The sequence below is a fragment of the Pristis pectinata genome, chromosome 5 (genome assembly GCF_009764475.1).
Source record: "Pristis pectinata isolate sPriPec2 chromosome 5, sPriPec2.1.pri, whole genome shotgun sequence".
Classification (NCBI taxonomy): domain Eukaryota; kingdom Metazoa; phylum Chordata; class Chondrichthyes; order Rhinopristiformes; family Pristidae; genus Pristis; species Pristis pectinata.
The window spans coordinates 86,559,349-86,583,734 of NC_067409.1; the positions used below are offsets into that span (position 1 = coordinate 86,559,349).

The 24,386-nt window shown below is 40.8% G+C and overlaps 1 protein-coding gene across 2 annotated transcripts in view; it reads left to right on the forward strand.

The window, feature by feature from the left end:
- The window catches only part of capn7 (calpain 7), a 41,378-nt gene that overhangs the window by 1,669 nt on the left and 15,323 nt on the right, over positions 1–24,386 (forward strand). For both annotated transcript variants that reach the window (XM_052015536.1, XM_052015537.1), the window contains exons 2-10: positions 1,669–1,777; positions 1,969–2,132; positions 2,268–2,335; positions 4,776–4,979; positions 6,417–6,503; positions 15,745–15,871; positions 16,474–16,559; positions 17,158–17,251; positions 24,144–24,290. In XM_052015536.1, coding sequence (XP_051871496.1) covers positions 1,669–1,777; positions 1,969–2,132; positions 2,268–2,335; positions 4,776–4,979; positions 6,417–6,503; positions 15,745–15,871; positions 16,474–16,559; positions 17,158–17,251; positions 24,144–24,290 — 1,086 coding nt within the window. The remainder of the gene's footprint in view (positions 1–1,668; positions 1,778–1,968; positions 2,133–2,267; positions 2,336–4,775; positions 4,980–6,416; positions 6,504–15,744; positions 15,872–16,473; positions 16,560–17,157; positions 17,252–24,143; positions 24,291–24,386) is intronic.

A 24,386-nucleotide genomic window follows, 5' to 3' on the forward strand; every position in this document is an offset into this window, starting at 1 on the left:
ATGGGAACGTGGGGACAATAAAATGGGTTAGTATAGCATTATTGTAAACATGAGTGCAAGAAGGTGGCACAGACTTGGTGAGCTCCAAAGCCCATTTTCATGATGTATTTGTTTATCGTTCTGAAAATAGGAAAGAGTTAGAACACAAGAAGATTTGAAAATACTTTGACAACTTTTAAACTAAAACTTGGAGTACAGAGAGACAAATAGTGACACATTTAAAGACGTAGTCTACTAGAATGACATAGCGGAGAGAGGAGGTAGTGAGGACGAGTCAGTAAGAGGTAATAGTAAATCTGCAGAGAGTACAGGAGCAAAGTCCTGAAGATATATAGGCATAAATCTTCAGTTGTGGCAGTACAGGTTGAGAAAGTGTTTAAGAAATCTTTGGATCCTGGGCTTTGTAAATAGAGGTATAGAGTGAAAAAAGCAAGAAAATTATAAAACACGTGTTCTACCACACCTGAAGTTTTGCTTCTTGTCACTGTTCTTTGTGAAGCATATGAAAGCTTGGGAGAGTGTGCAGAAAAGATTTACTGGAATGGTTGTAGGGATATGGAACATATTACAGGAAGGGCTAGAGAAGACCTGGGGTTGTTCACTTTAAGAACCAAGCATTTGAAAAGAAATGTATTGGCGGTGTTCAAAATAATGCAGATTTTAGACAGAGAAATACTCTTCTTTTTGGCACAGTTGTCAAGATCCAAAGGGCAAGATTTAAGGTGATTAGGGAAAAGTTGCTAAAGGTGATGGGAGAAATTTTTTATACAGTAGGTGGTTAACATCTAGAATGTGTTGTCTGACAGGGTGGTGAAGGCACATTCAATAGTGGCTTTCAAAAAGGAATTGGATTAATACATGGGGGGAAAATGTCTTTCAAGGATTAGAGGGAAAAGTGGAAAATGGGGCCAACTGCTTTGCTTTGCACAGAGCTTCACAGATTTGACAGCTCCTCTTCTGTGTCATTACTATTCTACAATGAAATTTTATCCTATTTTGTGGATCTTGGTATTGCTGGAATAGGAGCTAACGCAATCCAGGAAGCATGGAATGATATGGCTTGTTGTGAGTTAGGATAAAGGCCAGCAAAGTTTTGGATGAACTCTATTACATACAACATAGAAAATGAGATGCGGGGGAGATAATTACATATAGATGCAACAGGATCCATGGATTAAGACTTAAGCGGCTAAGGCATGGATGGAACCAGGGGATGCTTTGAAGGTGAGTTTGGTGATGCAGATGATATGTGGTCAGAGCTTCTCTTGGTGTCAAATACATTACCAAGAACCAATTACCAGGGAATGAATGGAATCCGTTGCTAGAGAACAGAATTTGTGACCAAGTTTGGTGTCAAATTTTGAATGACCCGGTAACATCATTTAAAGAAGAGCAGATGACTTGACTTTGCGTTCATGGCCAATGTTTATCCTTCATCCACCATCACTAAAAACAGAGTATTTTGTTCCTAGAGCAAATAACAAACTGCTGGAGGAACTTAGCATCTGTGGGGTGGGGGAGTGATGGGGGGTGGGATAGGTAGGTGGGAAGGAATGATCAACTCTTGAGTTTGAGACCCTACATCACTCCTGGGTGCAAGACACTGTAAGCTTTTCCTTCCTTCTAAAGGTGTGGTTCCTACTGAAATAGGTTATTTATTTCTTTTAGGAAGCTGCACAAGCATTGATATGCGCTACTATGGCTGGATCAAAATTGGATGCTATACAGGAGAAAATAAGTGAATACCTGGACCGAGTGCAGGCTCTTTACACTGCAGGTTTGTGTGGTTTACATTAGGGGTAACTATCGTTGCAACAGTCACCAAAATAAATCTAGATCTAGATTCATGTGCATGTTTCCAATCATCCACATTTACAGTGTGGTATTTTTTAAAAAGAGGTATAAGTTTTAAAAGTTGCAAAGAACATTCACAGCTAAAACAGTTGATGAATTTACATAAATGTTCAGTTCAAGCACAGAACTGCAAGGGTGTCCCCCTGAAGACAAAGCAGCAGATGGATCTGGAACGTGCTCACTTCCTGGTCACACAAGCATTCGAAGAAGATGAGAAGGGCAATGCTGACGAAGCAGTAGAACTGTACACTGAAGCTGTCGAATTATGTCTGAAAACAGTGAGTAAACCATAGGATCACAAAATAAATTGGCACTGAAGGAAAGTCAGCAAATAAACTTGTGTTTGTATGTGACTAGATTAGTGGATCAGATACACTGCAGAAATTAGATTAAGAGATATTTTTTCATCCTAGGCAAATGAAACTTCTGATCAAACACTGCAGGCTAAATTGAAACAGTTAGCCCGACAAGCCCTTGACAGGTGAGTTGCTGGCTGCCATCTGGCAGACCTACATTTGAAACTTTGTAAGTGTCGAGACAAGTACTTTTTCTGAAAAATGTGCAAGAAACTTTGTGAACCTTCTGCAAAGTTTCATGTCAGATATACCTGCAGATCTGTTCCAATATTGACACGTAGTGAAAGGTCAACTTCACTTGCCTTCATCAGATGGGACATGGAGTACGAGAGTTGGTGCGTCATATTAAAGCTGTACGAGACATTGGTGAGACTGCTCTTGGAATACTGTGTGCATTTCTGCTTGCCTGGGTATAGGAAGGATATCATTAAACTCAAAAGGGTGCAGAAAAGATTCAAGTGGTTGTTACCAAGACTGAAGGGCTTGAGCTGCGAGGAGAGACTGGATAGGTTGGGACTTTTTCCCTGGAGCATAGGAGGCTGAGGGGTGAACTTGTAGAGGTTTATAAACTCATGAGGAGCATAGATAAGGAGAATGGTCACAGTCTTTATCCCAGGGTCGGGGAGTCTAAAACTAGAAGGTACAGGTTTAAGATGAGAGGGGAAAGATTGAAAAGGAGTCTGAGGGGCAACTTTTTCCATACAGAGGGTGGTGGACATATGGAAGGAACTGCCAGAGGAAGTAGTATAGGCAGGTACAATTACAGCATTTAAAAGACATTTAGATAGGAAAGGTTTAGTGGTATATGGGCCAAACACAGGAAGGTGGGACTAGCTCAAGTAGACAATTTGGTCGGCATGGACAAGTCGGGGTGAATAAATTTCTGTGCTGTATAACTGCGACTCTACCTCTTTTACAATTGCATCTGAGTGAGGTATTACTTAATGCTGAATTAGCTGTATTCTATGCTGTTGTTTCAGGTTTGAACAGGCCAATTTTATTTCAACTAAAACTGCCACAGTCAACAGTACTGAAAGGACGTTGACATGAAACGTTAACTCCATTTCTCTCTCTAGCATTTTTTTTATTAGTAGTGGTACTTTAGTTTGTTCTTGTATAAACAAAGACACAAAAGTACAATGCTCTAAATTCTTGAGCTCTAGTTCACCAACATCCTCTTCCCACCACCCTTCTTCCCCATTCAGGAAAATGTCTTTATGTGTTCTTTGTGGCATTTCATATGAAAAAGTGCCATTGTTCACCAACCTCTTATATTTGAACTTCTTTGGCTGACTAGAGCTAGCGTCTTGATGTCCCTTAATGGTTACTTTAATGTCAGCAGTAATACTGCATTTAAAAGTAATAACAGAATAACTTTTTTTGGGATACTTTCCTGCAAGGAAGTGGGGTTTATGGAAAAAATAAAATTACTTTTTTCTATGTAACTTACACAGATCAACCAAATAGATTTATATTGCCTTTATGATGAATTGATGTCAATTTGTGGATTAAAAGTTGGAATGTAGCTTTCTGGGAGTGGAAGAACATTCATTAGACTGCACTCAGAATATTGTGTACAGTTCTGGTCACCACAGTATAGGAAGGATGTGGTGGCAATAGAGAGGATACAGAAGAGATTGATCAGGATTTTGTCTGGAATGGAGAGTTGTAGTGAAAGGAGAGATTTAATAGGCTGGGTTAATTCTCACTGGAACTAGGAGGCTGAGGGGTGACCTCATAGAAGTTTATAAAATGATAAGGGGCATTGAAAGGATAGATAGTCAAAATCTCTTTTTCCCAGGGCAGGGGAGTCTAGAACTAGTGGGGACAGGTTTAAGATGAGAGGGGAGAAATTCAAAGGAGACCTGAGGGGTAAGTTTTTCTCACAGAGCGGTGAATATCTGGAACCAGCTGCCAGAGGAGGTGGTGGAGACAGATTACAACATTTAAAAGGCATTTGAACAGGTACTTGGATAGGAATGGTATAGAGGGATATGGGCTTATTGTGGGCAAATGGGATCAGTGTCATGTTCGGCAGAGATGAGTGGACAGAAAGGGCCTGACGCTGAGCTGTACACGTCTATGATTCCATGAAAACTTTAGGGATGAGATTTCTTGTCTTTTTATAGGGTGGTCTATTCTGAATATTACATCTGATGGTTTTCACTAAGAAAACAGTGGTGCAGTGTGACAAAACGTTCGTAAACACCAACTGGGGAAAGCTACATAGTTTGGACACGGATACATTTCACTCAATCAGTGAAAATATCACTGGCAAGTCCAGAATTTATTACTAATCCCTAATTGCTCATTAGATGGTGGATGGTGCCCTTCTGTTTTTAAAGCTGAATGCTTGTGTGTTGAATATGCTCATAGACTACTGTTAGATTACGAGTTCCAGACTTTGAGCCCAATGACAAAGAAACATCAACAATATGGAATGGTGTATGATAAGAAAGAAAACTTGGGGATGATGATACTCACATGCCTTTACCCTTTGAGGGGACAGATGTTGTGAATGTGGAAAATGCTTTGTAACTAACTTTGCCTTCTGTTCTCATTTAGAGCTGAAGCACTAAAGGATTCAGTGTCCAAGATGTCTCAAGAAAGAAAGCACGTTGCAGCGAAATCAAGTCAGCCAGTTCGAGCCTTCCAACCTCTGGGATCAGATTTTTCTCTGAATGATAAACCGCAGTTGTCTAGAGTTCAAGGCAGTGATTTGTCAAGCCAGGGTCAGCTCTACTCTGCAGAGGAAATTGGAGTTTTGCGGTGAGAACACCCTAAAATTTACAGCATGACTCCAGCTTTAGACTAATATCAGGAAATGCTTCACGTGAAGGATAAATAAAACAAAAGGATAAAAAAAAAGATCTCTTGGAGTGTGAGAATATCCTGAAGTGCATTTTCAGCCAATGGAAAAATCTTAATGTGTAGCCACAGCTGTCTTGTTGAAAATATGGCAATAAATTGTATTTTAAGTTGCATTTAAGCTGAAATAAAAACTGAAAATGCTAGAAATTTTCATCACATCATCCTAGTAGTAAGAAATAAAATCATACTGACTTTAGCCAGTGGTTCAAAGAAAAACTCTGCAGCTGCTTCTAGGTTTCATTGTTCTAGCATTGGATCAGAGTTCCTCTTCATCTGTATGGGGACTTATGCCCTGGAGATTAGGAACAAAAAACAATGCTAGTTATTTTGTTTTTACTTACACTCTTCAAATATTTTTAGTCTTTTACTGTTTCCATGTGTTTTTAATTTTAAAGTATTCACAATAAAGTCAATAGTTTTTAAATTTAAAAAATATATAAAATGCTGGAAATGCTCAGCAGTCATGCCATATCAGTGGGCAGAGAAACAGCTTGCGTTTGAGGTCGAAGACTCTTCGTCTGATGTAGGGCTCTGGGCCCTCCTTTCCCTCCAGTCAAAGTCTATCAGGGCATTCAAGAGACGAGCTCTGGTGTTTCACCACTTGCCGCTCAGGCCTTTCCACACTTCATTGCCTTGCTCTTGGAGTTGGAGAGGCAGTTCATTTGGTCCTTTGCATTTGGCTACCTTCAGTGCAACAGGTGGGCTCTTGAGCCACAAGACCGAATGGTGAACTGAGTTCACCTTGGCTTAGCTCGGTGTTTCGGATTACTGACCTTCCATCAGAAATGTCCCTCAACTTATTAGTTTTAAAGGTTTCCTCCTTTGTTACTCAAGCTGAAAACCTAGGCCTACACTGTTCTACATTAAGTTCTGTTTGACTTGCTTTACGCGCCAAACAGTTTTGGTCCATTTATTGGATGCAAAAATATTTAATTTTAGGAGGCAAATAGATTTTCTGTTATCCTATTATGTAGACTTTGGTAATGTGAACTTGCTTAACTTTTACACGTTATGCTTTAATTTAATTTTTTTTAATTTTATTTTTATTTACAGCGTGGTAACAGGCTCTTCCGGCCCAATGAGTCCACACCGCCCATTTTAAACCCAAATTAACCTACCCATACGTCTTTTAGAATGTAGGAGGAAACCGGAGCACCCGGAGGAACCCACACAGACACGGGAGAATGTACAAACTCCTTACAGACAGCGGGAATTGAACCCCGATCGCTGGCGCTGTAATAGCATTGCGCTAACCGCTACACTACCGTGCCACCGGTATTTTACTTTCATTTAATGGCTTTCATTTAATGGTTTTTTCTGTTCATTTTTTTTCAGGAAAACTTCCAGAATCAATGGAATTGAATATGTACCTTTCATGAGTGTGGATCTTAAGGAACGATTTGCGTTTCCAATGCCATTCTCGTAAGTTGCTTGTGTTTCTGATCTCAAATCAGTGTTAGAAACCTGAATATTTTTACAAACCACCCTTTGAACTGTCATACAGTTGTCAGTGGGCAAGAGGCAATTGATATTAATTGTGGCTGGAATTAGGAATAAGCAGGTTATGGTCAAAGTTGGAACCTAAAAATATGAGCCTTTTTTTTGTGATGATTTGCATACGTAATGCTGCATAGACTAATTAAATCTACTGCTCAGTACAATAGGGACCATTTACATTCAAAATGAAGATGTAGTATTGAACTTTTGGAATCTATTAACATGTGGGAAAGGTCTCCAAATCCTCTTAACATAAAATGGGAACATTTCTCGTATTCCCTTATAACATAGAAGGAGACCATTCAGCTGATTGAATCTTTGCCAACTCTCAGAGCAATCACATCAACCTCATTCCTCCATTCACTTCCCTGCAACCCATTCTCTTTCATGTGCCCCTCAACTTCATCCTGACTTTCCTACCAACCACATAAACGGAGTAATTTGAAGCAACCAATTAACTTATCAACCCACGTCTTTGGGACGTGTGAAGAAATCAGATCCCCTGGACAAAACCCATTTGGTCTCAGGGAAAACATACAGAAAGAAATCAAGATTGAACCCAGATCACTGGATCTCTGAGGCACCAACATTACCTGCCGTGCCACTGTCCCCCTTAATAATTTATTTTAAACTTTTTTTAAATCAAGTAAGGTATCTGAAATTTTTAAGTTTCATTTGTTTTATTAAGTAACTATTAGCTATTCCAGCAGTACTTCAAATTGTTTGTTGGGTGTGCCAGAAAAGAGATTTGGCAAGAGAAATAAAAGACTGCAGATGCTGGAATCTAGATGAAAAACACTATGATGATGGAGGAACTCAGCCGGCCAGGCAGCATTCGTGGAGAAAAGCAGGACCCAGATTTGGCTAGCTTTTCAGAAATAATTCTGTTTTTTATTCCTCCAAAGCCATACAAAGCAATAAATTTCACATCATATGTTAGTGATAATAATTCTGATTCTAGGAAATGTGGGTTTTCTCCATCTTCCAAGAGTTGCTGGGCTTTTTTCTTTTAAGTTGGATTCCTGCCATAAACAGTGTTCACTTTAGCAATAGCAGAAATAATATATTATGTAATACATGTTCTATGTTTTATATTGTAAAGTTTGCAACTTTAAAACATCGAAGAACTAATCAAATGCTTCTGACATGTATTTATGTTTTTTTTATTCAGTCAAAGGATGTGGACTTGACTGGCAAAGCCTGTCAAAGACTAGGCCTTCAGAAATTGGTGGTGACCCCCACAATTCATGTGGTGAGGGCTACCAGTGCAGTGCTTAGTGGATTTAAAAACAAAATGCAGATATTGCAAATATGAAATAAATAGAGAAAATACTGGAAACACAAGGCAGGTCAGGCAGCTTCTGTGGAAAGCAAAACAGTTAACATTTTCCCAGGTTAACAACCTGAAGAGTTAACTCTGTTTCTCTTTCCACACATGCTGCCTGATCTGTTGAGTGTTTCAGCATTTTCTACTTTTAATGGATTTTGATACTGTTGAGTGGCATGCTCAACCATTTCAGGGGAGAGCTGTTTGTACGTGAGGAGTTCCTATTATGTAAGAAGTGTAGAACTCAGTTTGCACGTAACTAGCCTTACAACCGCAATGACGAAGGCAAAATAACCAGTTTTGGCCATGCTGCCTGACATTTAAATATTAGCTAAGGAAATCTTCCTTTTATTTTAATCATGTTAGGCAATCTTTTGCATCCAGTGGAAATTTAGTGTCTTGTCTTAAAGACCGATGACACTGCAGTACTTTTTTCAATGCTCAGCCGTCAGCCTAGATAGTCTGCCAAGTGTTTGAAGTGGGTCTTTAAGCTATAATTCTGACAGGCATGAGTACTACAATAGTCCTCGAGAACATTGTGCTTACAAAACAGATTATTATCTAATATACCACAGCAGTAATGTCAAAGGTGATTTATATTTATGATTTGTCTCATGAAGCATTACATAGCAATGCTTTTGTTTTAAGAAAGAGAAATAATCACAATATCACAAGACAAAGGAGCAGAAGTAGGCCATTCGGCCCATCGAGTCTGCTCCATGAGCTAAACTAAAACTATTCCTATCTAGCCCCAATTTCCGGCCTTATCCCCATATCCCTTGATACCTTGACTAATTAGATACCTATCAATCTCCTCCTTAAATGCCCGAGAAATAAAACTTATTTTCATTTGGAAGGATGATTTTTTTGTATTAATGCAGGGACTGTAATTTGTGGAGAAGACAAATTGATTTAAGTTGTCAAATTTTATTTGAAATGAGTCCTGGGCTTGACGCTACATTCTATTCCCTCCAGTGCTCTCAAACACCATGTGCTCCTCCTGGAATACTTGTGCATGAGCACATCTGCAGAAGAGAGCAGGCCAGATGAACCCCTTTGTTATGGACTCAGTGAAAGTCCCTTTAAGATAGAGAGTGTGTGTGTATGTGTGTGTGGGGCGTGCTTACGTCAATAGAAGATAAAGGACGTAATGACGTGGTTGAAGAAGTAAGAAGAAGAAGGAGAGAGAGAGAAGGGAGAGAGACACCAGCCTGCTTGTTTTCTCTATCGATGGATGAGAAACAATAACTGTGTTTGCCACTGAAATCCATGTATGGAAGTTGGAAGTAATCCGGTGGAGTTCACTTTGTTGCTGACCTGTAGAAGGAAACAGGTATTTGTGTGTGGACGACCACGGTTCGGATGCTTTTCGGGGTGAGGAAGTCACTACCGAGTAAACACTGAAGTGTCGTTTGGGTTCCATCATGGAACATTTGGATTTCGTATGTACTCTCTCTATGTTTTTCTACATCTACATCTTATCTTCAGACAACGGTGGTTGTTGAAGAAGCCCTTGCTCATGTTTCACCTTATGGCTTGCGGAACTGAACTTTAAGAACCATTCAGGAACTGGGAGTTTTGGACTTTGTCACACACACACACAACGAGTTTAGTTTTGGGGTTAACGTTCGAGGTTTAACATTCTTGAATTCTAACATACTAACATTTTTACTTTTATTTTACGTATTATCATAAGTAGTGATTAATAAAATAGTTTTTAACACTAAATCATGCTCAGTGTGTTTCTTTTGTTGCTGGTTCGTGACAAAATTGGGGGCTCGTCCGGGATAGTTCCCAAGGTTAACGAGTGTCGTCTGGGATTGTACCCCAGATTGACGAGATTTGTGCGAGATTCAATCCAAAGATTTTTGAGGGAGGTCTGATAAATTCTTTTTAATTGGCTTGTGTGTGTGGAAACCAGCAGCAATGGATATTAAGGCATTTGTGGAGTCACCAACCCAAAAGGGATTGGAGGTGGCGAAAAAGGATGATTTGATAAAGATTGCTACCAGGCTAAACCTTACAGAAGTAAAGCAGTCTATGAGAAAGGCAGATATTCAGAGATTGATAGCTGGCCATTATGTGGAAAAGAAGGTGTTTGAGAAGGAAGTGTTAAAACAGTTTCCTGGCAGTGAAATAGCAATTTCTGAGGCACAGGTGCAGCTGGCAAAGGTAGAAGCTGAACGAGAACAAAAGAGATTAGAGGCCGAACGAGAACAGACCCAGTTAAAGATAGAGGCTGAACAAAAGCTAACTCAGATGAAGATAGAGGCTGATCTAGCAATGAAGCAGATGGAATTGAAGAGGATGGAGCTGGATAGTGAGGAGAAGGAAAAACAGAGGCAGCATGAGTTACAAATGAAGCGTAGGAGTTCGGAATCTGATTCTGATGATGATTTTTCAGCCAGCAGGGAGGTTCGATTAGTCCCTCCGTTTGAAGAAGATCAGGTTGATCAGTATTTCCAACATTTTGAAAAGGTTGCTGTGAGTTCAAACTGGCCAAGGAAAGGATGGGCTCTTATGGTACAGAGTGTGATTAAAGGTAAAGCTCAAAAAGCTTATTCTGCTTTGTCTGTTGAGGATGCAGCTGATTATACCAAGGTAAAACAAGCTATTTTGAAGGCCTATGAATTGGTCCCTGAGGCTTATAGACAAAAATTCAGAGACTTGAGGAAATCTGCAGATCAGACTTATATGGAATTTGCCAATGGAAAGAGAATATGTTTTGAACGATGGTGCCTGGCTAAAAATGTAGATAGGGATTATGATAAATTGACAGAATTGATACTAGTGGAAGACTTTAAAAGATGTGTTCCAGCTGAATTAACAACATATTTAAATGAAAAGGCAGTGGAAACTTTACAAGAAACTGCTAGGTTGGCAGATGATTATGCTTTAACCCATAAATCCAAATGGGGACAACCTAAAACCTTTCAAAAGAGTTACAAAGACAATCCAGGGAAACCAGAGATTAAATTAGGAGGTAATCAAAAAGGAAAGGATGAAAAGAAGCCAGGGCTGGAGAAACCTGTTGAGCGTACTTGTTATTACTGTAGGAAACCTGGCCACGTGATATCTAATTGTGCCCTTTTGAAGAAAAAGAAGGAAGCTGGGCCCAATGCTTGCTTTCAGGCAATTAAAAATCAAAAAGGTTCAGGAGATGCTGTTAAAGATCAGTCCTTGCAAGAGGGAAAAGCGGAAAAGTTGGAGGAGGTGAGAAAAGAATTCCGTTCGTATGTATCAGAGGGTTTTGTTTCACTGAATGATGAGTCACCCCAGGTGCCAGTGAAAATTCTTAGAGATACTGGGGCTAGTCAATCTCTCTTGCTGGACAGTGTTTTAAATTTTGGTGAAGAAAGTGACACTGGTGAAGTAAATCTAGTACGAGGCGTTACAGGTGAGACTATGTCTGTCCCTTTTCACAGGGTGATTTTAAAGTCAAAGTTCGTAGAAGGACCAGTCGAGATAGGGATAAGACCTAGTTTGCCAGTGGAAGGAGTTTCTTTGTTATTGGGAAATGACCTTGCAAATGGAGAAAGTGATCCTGTGGTACGGTTAACAACCAAACCAAGGATTGATGAGTCTGAGGATGATCCAGATGTTTACCCATCATGTGCGGTGACTCGAGCTAGAGCTAAAGAATTAGCCAAGACAGACAGTCCGGTGCAGTCTGATGTAGTTCCTTGTGACAGTCCTAAACAGGAAGAAAATTTTGATGCCTTATCTGAGACTTTTCTGTCTTCACTGGAGGATCAACATCCTTACAGTGAGCCTGAATTTAAAGATTTGTCTTTGTCGAGGAAGGATTTTATGGTGGAACAGACAAAGGACCCTGAATTGACAGAATTGAAAGAAAAAGCTCTCTCATGTGAGGAGATTGAAAAGGTGCCAACTGGATATTATGTCAAAAATGGAGTGTTAATGAGGAAATGGAGACCTCCTCATGTTCCTGTTACTGAGGAATGGGAAGTTATTCATCAGGTTGTTGTTCCAAAAGTTTATAGGGATGAGATTTTAAACCTGGCCCATAGTATGCCTTTGGGTGGTCATTTTGGTGTGAATAAAACTGTAGGGAAGATCTTGAAACAATTCTATTGGCCTGGTTTGAGAAAAGATGTGGTGATGTTTTGTCGAACCTGCCACACATGTCAGATGGTAGGTAAACCAAATCAAAAACCCCCTGTGGCTCCTTTGAAGCCAATTCCTGCTTTTGGTGAACCCTTTTCGAAGGTGATTGTGGACTGTGTTGGCCCCTTACCAAAGTCTAAGACTGGAAATCAGTATTTGTTAACCATCATGTGTGCCACTTCTAGATTTCCAGAGGCAATACCCCTTAGAAATATTAAGGCCAAGACGGTGTCAAAGGCTCTTGTAAAATTTTTTACCTTGTTTGGTTTGCCAAAAGAAATCCAATCTGATCAAGGTAGTAATTTTATGTCAAAAATTTTTCAACAAATAGTCTATGAGCTGGGAGCAAAGCAGATTGTATCATCTGCATATCACCCAGAATCTCAAGGAGCTCTGGAGAGATTTCATTCTACTCTCAAAAATATGCTGAAGACTTATTGCTTTGAAAACACCAAGGATTGGGACGAAGGTATCCATTTACTTTTGTTTGCCGTTAGAGAATCGATCCAGGAGTCAATCGGATTTAGTCCGTTTGAGCTTGTATTTGGACATAGGGTGAGAGGACCTTTGGAGTTGTTGAGAGAGCAATGGGTTAATGAGGAAGTTCACTTGAGTCTGTTGGACTATGTCCAAAAATTTAAAACTCGGTTGGAGAGAGTCTGCCAGCTAGCGAGAGAGAATCTGAAAACAAGCCAGATAAGAATGAAGACATATTTTGATAGACGTGCTCGGCCTAGGACATTCGCAGTGGGGCAAAAGGTGTTGGTATTTTTCCCTAGCCAAAATAATCCCTTGCAAGCTCGTTTTTCTGGACCCTATGTTATTGAATCTCGAGTGACTGATCTAACATATATAATCAAAACACCAGATAGACGCAAGAAAACACAACTCTGTCATGTAAACATGCTAAAACCTTATTATGAGAGGGATTCAGTGGTGGCCTTGGTGGATGATGTAAAGGTTGTTTCTAGAATGCCTGATGTTGATGTTGAGGAAGGCCAATTTAGACCAAATATTGTTCCATCGAAACTAAAAAACCAAAATATCCTGGAGAACCTTGAAACGAAGTTGGACCATTTACAACTTTCACAAAAACAACAGATGAGAGAATTAATTTTAAAATTTAAAAATCTGTTCCCAGATGTTCCAAACAGAACATCGATAATTACCCATGATGTTGATGTTGGGGATGCAAAACCAATCAAACAACACCCATATCGAATGAATGTGGAAAAAAGTAAACTTGTTGATCAGGAAATCAAATACATGTTGGAAAATGATATTATTAGACATTCTACTTCAAATTGGAGTTCGCCCTGTGTTATTGTACCTAAACCTGATGGAACTGTTAGATTTTGCACAGATTACAGGAAAGTGAATGCTGTAACAAAGTCAGATGCTTACCCTATTCCTAGGGTGGATGATTGCATAGACAGAGTGGGAAAGGCAAAATTTCTTACAAAGATTGACCTATTAAAAGGGTACTGGTGTGTTCCATTAACAGATAGAGGAAGGGAGATTTCAGCCTTTGTAACCCCTTCTGGATTGTATGAGTACAATGTTTTGCCATTTGGAATGAAAAATGCTCCAGCAACATTTCAAAGAATGATTAATTCAGTGATTCATGGGTTAAAACATACAGATGCCTACATTGATGACTTAGTGACTGGGAATGATACTTGGGAAGATCACATCTCTGCGTTAGAAAGGTTGTTTGAAAGACTTTCCAAGGCTAACCTTACAGTTAACTTGGCTAAAAGTGAATTTGGCCATGCCACTGTGACGTATCTTGGTTATGTTGTAGGTCAAGGCAAGCAAGCTCCTGTTCAGGCAAAAGTTCAAGCAATATCTGAGTTCCCTATTCCCACAGGTACGAGGACTGTTAGAAGATTTTTGGGAATGGTTGGATATTATCGAAAATTTTGTAAAAATTTTGCTGATATTGCTCTTCCCCTAACTAATCTTCTGAAGAAGGGAGTAAAGTTTGTTTGGACAGATTCTTGTCAAGAAGCATTTGAGAAGCTGAAAGCCATTTTATGCTACCATCCTGTGCTCAGAACACCTGACTTTGAAAAGCCATTTTCATTAGCAGTAGATGCCAGTGATGAAGCTGCAGGAGCTGTGTTGTTGCAGAAGGGTGACCTTGATGATATTGACCATCCTGTAGCTTACTTTTCAAAGAAATTTAATGAGCATCAAAAGAATTATTCCACCATAGAGAAAGAATTACTGTCGCTTGTTTTAGCCTTGCAACATTTCAGTGTATATGTTTGCACCGCTCAGAAACCATTGACTGTGTATACAGATCATAACCCATTGGTGTTTCTGAGCCGAGTCAAAAACAAGAACAGAAGGCTGTTAAACTGGAGTTTAATTTTGCAAGAATTTGATCTCATGATAACTCACATTAAAGGCAAAGATAATGTGATTGCTGATTGTCTTTCCCGATGTTAAATGGGAAACATGTATCTGTACTAATCTGATAGTCTGTAGTTGTGTAGCATGATAATTATTAACATTACTAACTGTATGCGCGGTTAAAATTTTCTTGGGAAAATTTTTTTTTAGGTGGGAGGTGTTATGGACTCAGTGAAAGTCCCTTTAAGATAGAGAGTGTGTGTGTATGTGTGTGTGGGGCGTGCTTACGTCAATAGAAGATAAAGGACGTAATGACGTGGTTGAAGAAGTAAGAAGAAGAAGGAGAGAGAGAGAAGGGAGAGAGACACCAGCCTGCTTGTTTTCTCTATCGATGGATGAGAAACAATAACTGTGTTTGCCACTGAAATCCATGTATGGAAGTTGGAAGTAATCCGGTGGAGTTCACTTTGTTGCTGACCTGTAGAAGGAAACAGGTATTTGTGTGTGGACGACCACGGTTCGGATGCTTTTCGGGGTGAGGAAGTCACTACCGAGTAAACACTGAAGTGTCGTTTGGGTTCCATCATGGAACATTTGGATTTCGTATGTACTCTCTCTATGTTTTTCTACATCTACATCTTATCTTCAGACAACGGTGGTTGTTGAAGAAGCCCTTGCTCATGTTTCACCTTATGGCTTGCGGAACTGAACTTTAAGAACCATTCAGGAACTGGGAGTTTTGGACTTTGTCACACACACACACAACGAGTTTAGTTTTGGGGTTAACGTTCGAGGTTTAACATTCTTGAATTCTAACATACTAACATTTTTACTTTTATTTTACGTATTATCATAAGTAGTGATTAATAAAATAGTTTTTAACACTAAATCATGCTCAGTGTGTTTCTTTTGTTGCTGGTTCGTGACACCTTAAATCCACTACAAACCCAGCAGTCCAAACCAACAATTTTCAGCCTACTCACCAAATCATCAGAGTATTCTGTTTCACAATATTTAAAAATATTCAGTGATTCAGGAAAAGAATGGGATTAATTATTTGCCAAAACTTCATGTGCATGGACTCGAATCTCCACAAGTCTTGGACACATTACAGGGTGCTTGCATCCATCCTTTATGGCACACCCGACCCAGGCTGGTCCACTGTCTTTTTATGCGTATTTTTATGCATTTGATTTGCTTCGCTTCAGCAATAAGCCACCGTCTTACCTCAGTCTTGGTAAAATCTTAATGGACTTTGAGTCATGAAGCTTCAGTGCTACCTTGAACTGTTCTAAGGGTCCAGGCCACCGAGGAAGATTTACTGTTTTTAAAAACCTTATTTTCTTTGTCCAGGGACCGTGCTGGCAAATTGGTGTTGTCACCAAAACAGGAAGCATTGTTTTCCAGGTGGGTCCGGCCAGATGACCTCTCCAACAATCCTACAATGATCTACACTGTATCTAGTTTCAGTATAAAACAGGTCAGTCTTTTAAGGTCAGCTTTGTGTGCTTGTATTTAATGCCAAGATTTAAGTTAAAGCTCATTATTGGCTATTAACGAGGTATAGTTCTGATAGACCAATTCTATCAAGGCAGGAAATTCTCTCCTCCCAAGTCAATACAACATTTCAAAGCAGGTTGATAGATTTTCGTCAGGTAAAGGTGTTAAGTAGTATGGAACCAATGGCAAGAAATATCAATAAGTTAAATATTTAATTCAAAAACGGCTGTTGTTATGTAATTCAATGCCAGGACAGTATAGAGGGACAGATTGACCAGTATAACAAACGTAAATCTTTTTTTAAAATTTACCAATATCAATTTTTCAGCTTGTTTTCACATATGGTGATGTTGCACATAGACAGTTCCTCTGGTTTGTAGTTTTAATGCTAGTTCTGCAATAATAAATCCCAAAATCCACGAATAAGAGCATTGGGTAGCTGCCCTCTGCAGTACATGTTTGGGAAAGCATCTAGAAATGTGTCCAACTTGAAGGAAGTGTTTTGTGTTTCTGCTTAACCACAGCAGTAGCTCTTTTGTTATTTACCAATCTAAAAGATATTTTAAATGCTCTCTTTTCCAGACTGTGGTATCGGACTGCTCATTTGTAGCCTCTTTAGCTATTGGTGCTGCATATGAAAGACGTTACAATAAAAAATTAATCACAAGGTTAAGTATGTTTACTTAAAACTTGTACAGATCTCTAGTAATTGGTCGTGTGTCGTAATATCTTCTTTTGCAGCTCTGTTGCAGTTGAGCATCTTGCGTTTTGAAGTGGCTTAAAATGTTAATATATTTTATAGTATATGTTATATTAGCATATCATAGAATGCAAGTTGCTGTGTGTAGGGATGTTGGATCATTTTTAAGAGCAGCACTTGTGCACAGCAGAGCAGCTGCTTGTATAAAGCTTGGAGGCACGATAATATAGCAGTTACTGGCGCTGCACAGAATTATAGTGTGTCTTTGTACTTGCTGTCCTGTACTTTCTTGGTTCCTAACTTAAGCTGTGGAATTTAATGCAAGTTGTTTGAGGGGTGGGTTGGAAAGGGGTTGGCAGGAATAACTCCCATCTGCCCCCAAATTCCTGCTAATTGCAGAGTGGCATTAGCAGATGCTTTAGGAACAGTTACTCCTATTTCTTTCAGGCTGGGAGTTTAAATGGCTTAAACAGTGCAGGGAAAAAGATGATGGGGAGTTGAACACTTGCTACCGTGATAATGCATGTTCAGTACAATTTCTTTTGTCTTTATCATTTGATCTGCAGCATTATTTATCCTCAGAATAGAAGAGGAGAGCCAGAATATAATCCTTGTGGGAAATACATGGTAAAACTTCACATTAATGGTGTTGCCAGAAAGGTAAGCCTGTCTACACACTTGATCATTAATGTAAGATCATTGTTTTATCTCCTATTCCTGCCAGTTTTCTTCCCATACTTTTTCATATTTAGAAGACTCCACTTGGTTTACTTAAGTATTTTGTCCAAATAACTTGCTTTTACACAAACCTGGACTTAACTTGTAAAACAGAGTCATTGGATAGTGTTACAAAATAAGTATATCTGTCCCCCTGCACTATCTCTATCCCCATCTCACCCCAAAATGTTGTAAGATGTTGACTGAAGCCAGCAAGCACAGCACGGATGGGGTAGTTTAGCTGTGATGAAAATTCAAAAGAAAACCGCAAGTGCTGGAAATCTGAAACAGAAATTACTGGAAAAACTTGGCAGGTTAGGCAGCATTTGTGATCTTCCTTTGTTTCCATAGCTTAACAATTCTCCAACTATAATCCAAGTCACTGGGGAGAGGGCATTCTTACATAGTTGCAGATAATGGATTTGTAGGAGCAACAAAGACAAGATAAATTCTAAATGAAGCTTATAGTTGTGTGCTTAATTTACAACGCACCAGAAACTTAAAGGCAAGTTTGTTGTGTGATCAAATTGAACAATGTCAGTTACCAGTAGTGATCCACAATAAAGTGAATTCTTAACTCAACAAGTATAAATATTGCCTAAGGTTAGAATATAGAACATTATAGCACAGGAACAGGCCCTTTAGCCTATGATGTCAAATTAGATTGAATATCTGCCTGAACATGGTCCACTTCCTGCCCATTCATGTGCCTGTCTAAATGTTTCTTCAATGTTACAATTGTATCTGCTTCCATCACCTCCACTAGCAGCGCATTCTAAGCACCTACCACTCGGTGTAACAAAAGAAACTTGCCTTGTAAATCTCTTTTAAACTTTCCTTAAAACTACTGTATTTGACATTTCCACTCACCTACATTTTCATGCAAATCATTTAGAGCAAACAACAGAGATCCCAGCACTGATTCCTGTGGAACTCCATTTGTCACAAACCTCCAGTCAGAATAACACCCTTCCACCACAACCCTGTGTCTTCTATGGCCAAGCCAATTTTGTATCCAACTTACCAACTCACCATGGATCTCTTCTTCTGAACCTGCTATCATGAGGGACCTTGTTGAATGCTTTATTAAAATTCATGTACACAACATCCACTGCCCTACCCTCATCAATCATCTTCATCACCTCCTCGCAAACAAAATTCTCAATCTTTTAAGTTTGTAAGACATGACCTTACATACACAAAGCCATGCTGACTATCTCTAATAAGTCTCAGCTTTTCTAAATGTGAATAGATCCTTTCCCTAAGAATCTTCTCCAATATGCAGGATGTTAGGGATAAATATGTCCCGGTGAGCCAGAGAAGGAATGGTAGGGTGAAGGAGCCGTGGGTGACGAGCGAGGTTGAATGACTAGGGAGAAGAAGGTAGCATGTATAAGCAGCAAAGTTCAGACAGGGCCTGTGAGGAATATAGAGTAGCGAGGAAGGAACTTAAAGGGCTGAGGAGAGCTAGAAGGGGACATGAAAAGGCATTGGCTAGTAAGGTTAAGGAAAATCCCAAGGCCTTTTTCACCTACGTGAAGGGTAGGAGGATGGCTAGGGTAAAGGTAGGTCTGATTAAAGACAAAGGTGGGAGAATGTGCCTGGAGGAGGCGAAAGTGGGAGAAGTTCTCAATGAGTACTTCTCTTCGGTATTCACCAAGGAGAGGGGTCTTGAGGACGTGAAAGGGAGTGTGGTAAGGGTAATGTTCTCGAGGTTGTAGATATCAAGAGAGAGGATGTGTTGAAGTTGTTAAATAATATCAAGACAGATAAATCTCCGGGGCCTGACGGGATTTTCCCCAGGCTGCTTCGAGAGGCGAGGGAGGAGATTGCTGAACCGCTGGTAAGGATCTTTGAGTCCTCGTTGTCCACGGGGATGGTGCCGGAGGATTGGAGGGTGGCGAATGTTGTCCCCTTGTTCAAAAAAGGTAGTAGGGATAGTCCAGGGAATTACAGACCGGTGAGCCTTACGTCTGTGGTGGGTAAGCTGTTAGAAAGGATTCTAAGGGATAGGATCTATGAACACCTGGAGAATAATGGACTGATTAGGGACAGCCAGCATGGCTTTGTGAAGGGAAGATCTTGCCTCACAAGCCTGATAGAGTTCTTTGAGGAGGCGACGAGGAAGATTGATGAGGGTAGTGCGGTGGATGTGGTCTATATGGATTTTAGTAAGGCGTTTGATAAGGTACCTCATGGTAGGCTTCTTCAGAAGGTCAGAGGCCAAGGGATCCAGGGAAGCTTGGCTGTGTGGATTAGGAATTGGCTTGCCTGTAGAAAGCAGAGGGTTGTGGTGGAAGGAGTGTCCTCGGATTGGAGGGCAGTGACTAGTGGTGTCCCGCAGGGATCGGTTCTGGGACCTCTACTTTTTGTGATATTTATAGATGACTTAGATGAGGGGGTGGAAGGCTGGGTTAGTAAGTTTGTGGACGACACTAAGATCGGCGGTGTTGTGGATAGTGTGGAGGGCTGTCAAAACTTAGAGGGATATTGATAGGATGCAGAGCTGGGCTGACAAGTGGCAGATGGAGTTCAATCCGGAGAAGTGTGAGGTGGTACACTTTGGAAGGACAAACTCCAGGGCAGAGTACAGGGTAAATGGCAAGGTACTTGGCAGTGTAGCGGAGCAGAGGGATCTGGGGGTTCATATTCACAGTTCATTGAAAGTTGCCTCACAGGTGGATAGAGCAGTTAAGAAGGCCTATGGGATGTTAGCTTTCATAAGTCGTGGGATTGAGTTTAAGAGCCGCGAAGTGATGATGCAGCTTTACAAAACTCTAGTTAGACCACACTTAGAGCACTGTGTTCAGTTTTGGTCACCGCATTATAGGAAGGATGTGGAGGCGTTGGAGAGGGTACAGAGGAGATTTACCAGGATGCTGCCTGGATTAGAGCATATGGAATATGAGGAGAGGCGTAAGGTGCTAGGGCTTTATTCACTGGAAAGGAGGAGGATGAGGGGAGACATGATAGACGTATATAAGATATTGAGAGGAATAGATAGAGTAGACAGCCAGCGCCTCCTTCCCAGGGCAGCAATGCTCAAGACGAGAGGGCATGGCTTTAAGGTTATGGGTGGGAGGTTCAGGGGAGATGTCAGGGGGAGGTTTTTCACCCAGAGAGTGGTTGGCGCATGGAATGCACTGCCTGGGGTGGTAGTGGAGGCAGATACATTGGACAGGTTCAAGAGTTTGTTGGATAAGGCACATGGAGGAATGTGAGATAGAGGGATATGTGGGAGGAAAGGTTTAGATAGTGTGAGGCTGGTTTGATGGACGGCACAACATGGTGGGCCAAAGGGCCTGTTTTATGCTGTATGGTTCTATGGTAATTTACCTACCACTGATGTAAGGCTCACCAGCCTATAAGTTCCTTATTTGTCCCTGTTGCCCTCCTTAAACAAAGGAACAACATTGGCTATTTTCCAAACATGACCTCACGATCTACCTTGTTGTGACCTTGCACCTTATTGCACTGCACTTTCTCTGTAGCTGCGACACTTTACTCTGTACTGTTATTTTTTTTACCTGTACTACATCAATGCACTCTGTACTAACTTGATGTAACTGCACTGTGATATGAATTGACCTGTAAGATCGGTTTGTAAGACAAGTTTTTCACTGTACCTCAGTACAAGTGACAATAACAAACCAATACTAATACCAGTACCTCAGCAGTGGGTAAAGAGGATACAGAGATCTCTGTCAAGGCCCCAATAATATCCTCTCTTGCCTCTCCCAATAAACTGGGATAGATCCCATCAGGCCCTGGGGACTTATCCACCTTAATGTCCTTCAGAAGACTCAACACCACCACCTTGTCCTCTCGTCCCTCCCCACCAATCACCCTCCTGGCACTTATCCCTGCAACTGTGCAAAGTGTTACACCTGCCCCTACACCTCCTCCCTCACCACCATTCCAGGCTCAAGGCAGTCCTTCCAGGTAAGGCAGCACTTCACCTGTGGATCTGAGGATGTCATTTATTGCATCCGGTGCTCCCGGTGTGGCCTCCTCTACATTGGTGAGCCCCAACGCAGATTGGGTGATTGCTTTGTCGAGCGCCTTTGCTCCATCTGCTGCAACAGCCAGGATCTCCTGATGGCCACCCACTTCAATTCTACTTCCTATTCCCATAGTAACATGTCTATCCACGGCCTCGTCTACTGCCACTTTTGAGGCCAGACGCAGGTTGGAGGAGCAACATCTCATATTCTGTCTTGGTAGTATCCAACCTGACAGCATCAATGTCAATTTCTCTAACTTTTGATAACCCCGCCCCTCTGTTCCCTCATTCCTGTGACCCCTCCACCACTCTCTTTCTCCTCCCCCCGCCCTCACGACCTGCCCATCACCTCCCTCTGGTTCCCCACCTCCTTCCCTTTTATTCTGGGGTCAACTGTCCTCTCCTATTGGATCCCTCCTTCAGCCCTTTGCCTCTTCCATCTATCACCTCCCAGTTCCTCACATCATTCCTTTTCATCCCCCTTCCCCCCTCTCACTTGGACTCGCCTATCACCTGCTAGCTTGTGCTGCTCCACCCGGCTTCTGCCCTCTTCCTTTCCAGTCCTGATGAAGGGTCTCAACCCGAAATTTTGACTGTTTATTTCCCTCCATAGATACTGCCTGACCTGCTGAGTTCCTCCAGCATTTTATGTGTGTGCCTCCAGATTCCAGTATCTGCAGAACCTCTTGTGATACCAACGTGCCCTAGGGTATCAGCAGACCCCTCCCTGGTCTTTCTACAGTCCATGTCCTTCTCCTTGTTCAATTCTAATGCAAAGTACTCATTTACTTCCTCGTCTGCTTCCTCTGGCTCCTCCTTTATCCTCAAGTGATCCTACCCTCTCTCTAGTTATCCTTTTGTTTTTAATGTATGCATAAAATGCCTTGGGATTTTCCTTAATCCTACTCACTAAGGACATTTCATGGCCCCCTTTTTAGCCCTCCTGATTCCCTGTTTAAGTTCTTTCCTGCTTCCATATTCCTCAAGGGCCCTGTCAGATTTCGGCGTCCTAAACCCAATATATGCTTCCTTTTTCTTTTTGACTAAATTTGCAACATCTGTCATCATCCAACTTTCCCAGACCTTGCCATCCCTGTCTTTCTTCCTCATGGGAACATGTTGGTCCTGGATTCTGACCAGCTAGCCTTTAAACAACTCCCACCTGTCAAATGTGGACAACCCAATAACAGCCACTCCCAATCCATGTTCCCCAGCTCCTGCCGAATACTGTTGCAATTAGCCTTCCACCAATTTAGCACTTTCCCTGAGGTCCAGTCTTATCTTTATCCGTAACAATCTGAAGACTTAGAGTTAATAATAGCTTTGTTCTTTTTTTGGTTCCTTTCTACTTTTTGTGTTTTTGATAATGTCATGCTTTTTGCTTAACTTTATAACCATCCACATTTTCTTTGTTTCTATGTTGTTCTGCTCTCTGAGCCATCACCACTTTCCATCATCCACTTCACCTGAAACTTCAGATAGTTGGAAAAATAGCCCTGGATATTCTGAGGTAAACCAGAGAAGAGACTTTTGATAGTGGGCTCCAGCTGAAGTAATAATACCGAATGTTACGTTTTCTTTGCAACACAGAAACAAGCCATGTATCCCTCCCTCTCAGCCTCTTCATCTAACCCTTTCAGCACACTTCCTTTCTATTTTCCCCACATCCTCTTCTCATAGTTTATGCTGTTCACGTCGGCTACTCCTCGTCAAAGTGGGTTCCATTTCTGACCTCTCACTAGATACAGAAATGTCTCCTGAATTCCTTGTTGGATTTATTGGTGATCATCTTGTATTTTTGACTTTCTAGTTGAGGACTTCCCAAAAGTGGATAAATCTATCTATCTAAGCCCCTGTATTACTTCTCGGGTCACCTCTTAAACTCTCCTTTAATAGAGAAAAGAAATTCAGTCTTTCCTAATAGTTTCACTCTCTTACAGGTGATTCTTTCAGTTTGGTTTTGCCACTGTGTAATTGTCTCTGCGGAAACAGTAAAAATTTCTTTTCTTTCCCTCCCAGTCCATTGTAGGACATAGCCATACAATTTTGTAGTCCCATAAGGAGGTTGACACGTAAACCTAGTTAAGCTATCATCTGTTTTGGTGATTGATAGCCAACTGGTTGGCAGGAGAGCTGTGAATCATGATTCAATCAGCATGCAGCGACATTGAACTTTGAATGGTGTGGCTGCCTTTGATTATGTCAGTAATTGTGTATCTGAATCAATTATTTGATAAATAACCTAGATGGAGGCACTTCACTCAACTCTCTAGGCTCAATGATGAGTATTATAGTTGGTGCCCATCAGTGGTCCTAGAGACAATTAGCTGTTTTGTGAGGATGATGCTTATTATCTTCTGCTGTATTGATCTGCAATATAGCCTTACAAGAAAATGATCTGTTAGAGTTAATTCATATCTCTTCTGTACCTGGTTTCCTTATCAACAGATATTTTATTTGCAGTTATTTCTCATTTTTTGTTTCTCATTTGGGGTAGATGACCTGAGAGGATGGAGGGTGATCCTTTTGATGGAGCCAGATGTTTTCTTATGCACTTCTTCCACCTTTGTATGACCATTGCATGACCTGTTGATTGTACTCACCAGTTTAACTTTGGCAGGACAGTGTGAATCCAGTCACTTGCTTACGATCATTGCAACTCATGGTGATGCCATTCTTTCGCAGCCATTGAATAGTTGGTGGTTATGCTTATCTGTTTGCAACCTTTACGTGACCTGGTGACTGTTGACGTGTATTTTGAATCATTGATCTGCAACAAACATGATACTGCAATCTGGATGTTTCACTTTCCCAAATGTGCTTCCAAAACAGGTAATCATTGATGACTATTTGCCAGTGGATCATAATGGTGAGCTGCTTTGTTCCTATTCCAACAACAAGAATGAACTTTGGGTCTCTTTGATAGAAAAGGCCTACATGAAAGTTATGGGAGGATATGATTTTCCAGGTTCCAACTCTGTAAGTATAAATCTTGATTAATGTCTTAATTTCATTCTCCCCCATTACGACTGTTGTCCCCGATGAGAAACAATGTTGCTTGTTCTTGAACTGATG